This window comes from Tasmannia lanceolata, unplaced genomic scaffold, assembly GCF_043159265.1.
Source record: "Tasmannia lanceolata isolate RefF3 unplaced genomic scaffold, GAP_Taslan_0.1 ptg000015l, whole genome shotgun sequence".
In the NCBI taxonomy this organism is placed as follows: domain Eukaryota; kingdom Viridiplantae; phylum Streptophyta; class Magnoliopsida; order Canellales; family Winteraceae; genus Tasmannia; species Tasmannia lanceolata.
Genome location: NW_027518692.1, coordinates 53,687,950 through 53,693,895, shown reverse-complemented (window position 1 = coordinate 53,693,895; position 5,946 = coordinate 53,687,950). Strand labels below are relative to the sequence as shown.

At 40.5% G+C, this 5,946-nt stretch overlaps 2 protein-coding genes across 2 annotated transcripts; both read right to left on the bottom strand.

The window, feature by feature from the left end:
* Positions 1 to 260: 260 nt before the first annotated feature.
* Positions 261 to 2,306, bottom strand: LOC143846031 (Pentatricopeptide repeat (PPR) superfamily protein). Its single transcript, XM_077354438.1, has one exon. The coding sequence runs from the start codon at positions 2,185 to 2,187 to the stop codon at positions 331 to 333; it is 1,857 nt and encodes a 618-aa protein (XP_077210553.1). The 5' UTR covers positions 2,188 to 2,306; the 3' UTR covers positions 261 to 330.
* A 994-nt stretch (positions 2,307 to 3,300) lies between these two features.
* On the bottom strand, positions 3,301 to 5,799 carry DIM1B (Ribosomal RNA adenine dimethylase family protein). Its single transcript, XM_077397013.1, has 2 exons — positions 5,100 to 5,799; positions 3,301 to 4,057 (listed from the first exon to the last, which is right to left on the bottom strand). Exons 1-2 carry the CDS (start codon positions 5,487 to 5,489, stop codon positions 3,356 to 3,358), a joined length of 1,092 nt encoding a protein of 363 aa, XP_077253128.1. The 5' UTR covers positions 5,490 to 5,799; the 3' UTR covers positions 3,301 to 3,355.
* Between the last annotated feature and the right edge of the window lie 147 nt (positions 5,800 to 5,946).

The following is a 5,946-nucleotide window of genomic DNA, read 5'->3' as shown; positions in this document are numbered from 1 at the left end:
AGCTCGTAACGGGTGTTTGGGTTTTACGGCTAGGCAGAGGGAAGGCTGGGATAGACCTGTGAATAACCCAGTTTTTGGGTTATTTATCAGGTACACAGCAGACATGCCAAGTCTCTGACAGCCAGAAATGCTTGTTGCAATTGGCAACCAAGAACAATAAAGCAATAGAAAATGGGATTTCTGTGTACTATACAGAATCCAATCCGAGTACTACACAGAATCCTCCGCTTGTTAATTTCATCAATATACAGTTTCTTGGCTAGTTTTTAGTGGTGGGTTTTACCTGGTTAAATTCCCATTCAAAAAAAAATCTATATACAGTTTCTTGTTTCACTCTCCTATCCAGCTACAACCAGGAGCTTTCTTTAGTCCCCTATCATTCATCATCTCCCTCACTCTTTCTACCTCAATCCACTTTCCCTGCTCAGCAAATATATTAGACAGAATGACCAAGGCAGTAGGATTCTTTGGATCGCTCTCTAATAGCCTTTTAGCCATCTGCTCTCCTAGTTCAGCATTGTTATGATATCTACAAGCACCAAGTAAAGAAGCAAAAACAGAAGCAGAAGGCTGTGGAATTTCTTGGATCAGATCCCTAGCTTCTTCGAGCTGCCCTGCTCGTCCCAAAAGATCAACCATGCAAGCAAAATGCTCGGTTGTTGGATTCATTGCATAATCTCTGGTCATTATCCTAAACAGGTCCCAGCCATTCTCAACCTGACCAGTGTGACTACAAGCCGATAAAACGCTAATGAAAGTAGCTGAACTGGGTTGTACTCCTTTCTCTTGCATCTGACTGAAAATTTCAAGCACCAACTCATTCTCCCCATTCATTCCGTATCCAGATATCATCACATTCCACAATGCTGGATCATCTGATTTTTCAGCAATTTGATCAAAGATCCGACGAGCCCAACAAGAGCACCCACATTTCATGTACATATCAGTAAGTGCTGTCGAGACAAATTCATCGCCATCTTTGACTGTCCTAACTATGTGGCCATGAATCTCTTTTCCATGTCGAAGATCAGAGAGGGCCGAACAAGCTGGTAGAAGGCTTGTGATCGATTTTAAGCTTGGTTTTACTATGCCTGCTAACAGCATTTCTTTGAAGAATCTAAAAGCTTCAATCCCATTTCCTTGTTGTGAAAACCCACTAATCATCAGATTCCATGTAGTCATATCAGGCTTAAACCCATCTAATTTTAACTGTTTGAAAAGTTCAACACCAATCTCACAGTGACCATGTGATAGCATTCCTGAAATCATCGAGTTCCACGTTATTACATTCTTGTCACCAAGTTCCATGAAAACCTGATAAGCCCAATTTATAGACCCACATTTGGAGTACATGTCTACAAGTGCTGTTCCAATGAGGACATCAGAACCCATGTCTTGTTTTAACACAAAACAGTGAATCTGCCTACCAAAGTGCAGAGTTTCAAGTTTTGAGCATGCGGAAAGAAGAGAAACCAAAGTCACAGAACTGGGTCTTTGGAAAGAACTTTCTCTCATTTGTTGGAAAAGATCCAAAACCATACGAGGGAACCCATTTTTTAGAAACCCAGATATCATAGCATCGTAGCTGACTGAGTTCTTTTCTGGAATCAGTTCAAAAATCCCGAGAGCTGAACCCACTTCCCTGCAGTTTGAGTACATGGTCAGAACTGCAGTGGCTACATATATATCCATTTCATGACCCAATTTTACTGCAAAACCATGTATTTGTAAACCATGTTTTGAACTTTCACAGGCAGGTAAAACACTAGCTAGAGTAACTGAATTAGGCTGAAATCCCCCCATCTCCACCTGTTTAAAAGCCCACAGGGCTTCTCTAAAACACCCATTTTGAGAGAAGCCGGAAATCAATGAGTTGAGAGAAGCCAAATTTCTGTCAGGAATTCTGTCAAACACCTTGAGGGCATCCTCAGGCAAGTGAATTTTCATGTACATGTTCGTGAGAGCTGTGGCAGTATAAATATTGGTGTGAAAACCGGTTTTTAGGACATGGACGTGGATCTTTTGGGATTGTGGGGGGTCTTGTAATTTTCCACAAGCTTTGAGGAGGAAGGGGAAGGTGAAGCTTGTGGGGTGAAAATCATAAGTTGCATGCAATTGAGTGTATAAGGTGAGAGCTTCTCTGTAGAGTCCATCTGAAACCAATTTTCTGATATTGTTACTGTTCATGGGTACGTTGCAAATTAGTGTTCTTAACTGTTCAATGGAAAAATTAAGAACAGAAAAGTAAGATGACGACTACGATGGCAAATGACAGCATGGCCTTAGTTCATGATTAAAAGTTTCAAATAAATGCTAGTAACTTATAAAATGATTTGCAATTTCATATTTTCATTTGTTATTTAACCCATTTAGTTTTAAGCCCTGAATCTAGAGGGATATATAAGATGAAAAAAGGGTTTCTAAACACACTAGTGTAGATAAGTTATCTACACACTACCTTAAAGTACAGTGGAAGGCATATTATTTGGGTGATCCAAAGCATATATTTGATGGGCCCTCACATAGACAGGGTGTGCCCAAAAAATCAGCTTCATAGGGTCATCCTAATCCTTCGAACCGTGAGGCAAAAAATGGACAGATTTGTGAAGATTTTATAAACGTCCATTTTACCTCCACAAATCGTAGGGTTGGGATGATCCTATGGAGCTGATTTTTTGTGGACACCCTATCTATGTAAGGGCTAATCAAATTCATGGTTTGGATCACCCAAACAATATGCCTTCCACTATACTTTACGCCAGGTATCCCTGGTGATAAAAAGGGGCGGATATATCACTTCCCTTTTATATCTATAATTAAATTGATAATGCCCTATTTTTCCACAATAATTACGTTGAATGGAATGGCTAACATGATAAGCAAAAATGCATTTTAAGGTATTAAACTTGTCATCAATGCCTATCTCCACATAAGAAAAACATCAACCAGTGTCGAAGGAAAACCTGGCCGCAGAGAGGTAGCTCGCTTACATTTGATATTGGGAAATGATTTTAGCACTCCACTCTTTTGATATGTGGCGAAAGCTCCTCGTCTTTTAGTTTTTAATTGGTGTTGTCAGAGCTTTTTGGAAAATGTTAATAGCCTTTTGACAGCCCTCTAAACACTGGTTTTTTGTTTTTGTTTTTTTCCACGTGTATGAAGAAAGGTCATCATCAACATTTAAGTTTGGAACCGAGAAAGCTAATCGTTTTTTCCATCAAATTGTTCATTGAAAGCGATTTTAGGAGGGTAAGCTCATATATTTGTCTTGTGATAACAGAAACAAGCACCAAAAGGACATTATGTGATTTTTTGTTATAGTTGGCAATAATGCTTCTCTTTTCTATGTTAACGGTTACAAATGAAAACGTATTCCAGCTTGGTTGAAGAGAGACAGCAAATACAACAACTCTTCAATACACAACTTGGAGGGCCTCTTTGCCTCGAATCCACTTTCCTTCAAAACACTCACAATCTTCTCTTTGAACAAACTCATCTCTGAAACAGCCCCTACATTCTCTTCCACATCTTCATCATTCTCATTCTCATCTTCATCCTCTACTTCATGGCGTTCATCATCCCCATTGCCATTCTCTCTACCCTTACCCTTCCTTTTAGACCTTGTCAATAGCTCCAATACCTTCCTCTTCTGCTTAAAGATGCCCCCCAAAGTCTTATTCTTCTGGCCAAAACATGTCCTTGTAAAAGCCCACCACTCATACAGGTCCACATCTGGACTCTGCGGTTTAGGTTGGATTCTAACTAGTGATGAATCAACTTTCGGGCACGGAAAGAAATCCCTCTTGCTCACGTCCATGACAAATTCCACAGTTGCCAATAGCTTCACGTTCACGGCCAAGCGATTAAACTCTGACTCGCCCGGGTTAGCCAGAAGGCGCCGAGCAAATTCTTTCTGAAGAAGAAGGGTGGCACTTCGGAAGGCATTGGCACCGAAAAGAAGCTTCGCCACGAGAGGGGAAGATATTCCGTAAGGAATATTGGCAACACAGATATTGAATTCGGGGAATTCAGTCTTGAGCGCATCCCCACAGATCACCTGAAACACAATGATGATAAATAGATGTATGTTGAAGTATAAATGATTAAACAACACCAACTCTTAACAGCTTAAGCTTTTGGAGTAATTGGTTGTTTCCATTGGTACGCTATTGTGTCGGTTCAAAACCCAACAACTCCTTGATATTAAAAATCCACTTGGCCAACCCAAAAGAGAGGCCACATCTGCCACATACGGGAAACCCAAAAAAGAAGGGGGCACACGCTAGGGGAGTGTTGAAGCATAAATGATTAAATAACACCATCTCTAACATCTTAAGCTTTTGAAGTAATTGGTTGTTTCGCATAGCTTAAGCTTTTGGAGTAATTGGTTGTCCCATGCATGGTTTTAAATTTCGGTTTCGGCTAAAATTTGAGACTTATCCGAAACCAAAATTTCAGCCAAAATCCCGAAATTTCGGTCGAAATTTGGTACACGCGCTCGAAACACCGTTTTCTTGGGTCGAAACTTTGTAAAAGAATAAAAAATTAATATTTTTTTAACAAATTTCACCGAAATTGCCGAAATTAACAAAATTTTGGCTATTTCGGTTTCGGAATGTTTCGGTGTCGGTGTTGACCGAAATCCAAAATTTTGGATTTCGTTCGAAATTTAAAACCATGGTCCCATGACAGGTCGGGGGTTAATAACCCAACAACTCAGTGAGATTAAGATCTTCGGTCCGAAATTTCGGATTTCACTCAAAATTTAAAACCATGGTCCCATGACAGGTTCAAGGTTAATAACCCCACAACTCATTGATATTAAAAATCCACATGGCCAACCCAAACTAGAGGCCACATGTGCCGCAAACTAGAGGCCACATGTGCCGCGCATATAGCAAACCCCAAAAAGAGGAGCCACAAGCGCCACAAATATGGCAAACCCAAAAAAGAGGGGCCACACATGAGGGGAGCGTTGAAGTATAAATGATTACATAACACCCTTGAGCTTTTGGAGTAACTCATTGTTTCACAATGTATATTCCTCTATTTCTCTAAGGGGAATAAAAACAAACAGATGGAGAGTATAGAAAATGTACAGTGAGACGGTCAGTGAGTCCACGTTCTGCTACACGGTTGTGGAGAATTTCAACCATTCGCTTGTCAATTTCTACAGCAACAACCTTGTGGGCGACTTCAAGGAGCTTTAGGGTGAGATTTCCTGTGCCGGGGCCGATTTCGAGTACAGTGTCTGTGGGGCTTATTTGGGCTTTTCGGACTATAGTATCGAGAACTCTAGGATTAGTGAGAATGTGTTGTCCCCTGCTTTTGTGTAGATAAAAACGTCCTTCTTCTCCTTCCTTTACCTTTCTTCTCTCCTCTCTTTCTTCCTCCTTGTCCAAAAAATAACTGGGCTTTCTCCCGAATCGTAGAGAATTCCATCGGAATTCAGTGAAGATGGGTGAGAAAGATTTGGGACGACAAAGCATAATACTCTCAGAAAACAGCCTTTTCTTTGCTTTGGTAGAAAATTCTAAGGGCGATAATAAATTCGCACCCCTGGCAGACTTAAAAGTTCAAACGCTTTTTAACGTGTTCAAGGGTGCGAATTATCCTACAGTGGGTGCGAATTTATCAGTTCCCAATTCTAAATTCTCTGTAAGGCCAAATGATCTCGACCGTACATTAGCGAGGAATTAGAAAGGCCGGGCAGGGTGATCTAATCTGCTGTATAAGATGATCCTAACCTTCGGATCTGTCGCGATTTTTATACTGCACCATCTATATGAAATCAAAGGGTTTGGAGCATCCTCGGAGAAGATTTTTGGGGTGACGGCTATATACATTGGGGCCCAACATATGAATGGCTGAGATCAGAACTTACAAAGAGGTGTATTAATGTCCTTCATTAAACTAACCTTATTTGCAAAATAAATGTAAGCACAA

Excerpts from the sequence above, each read along its gene's own strand:
- LOC143846031 (XM_077354438.1), bottom strand. The coding sequence starts at position 2,187 with ATGAACAGTAACAATATCAGAAAATTGGTTTCAGATGGACTCTACAGA.
- DIM1B (XM_077397013.1), bottom strand. The coding sequence starts at position 5,489 with ATGCTTTGTCGTCCCAAATCTTTCTCACCCATCTTCACTGAATTCCGA. Across the intron at positions 4,058-5,099 it reads GACTCACTGACCGTCTCACT|GTGATCTGTGGGGATGCGCT; the intron begins GTACATTTTCTA and ends ATTGTGTTTCAG.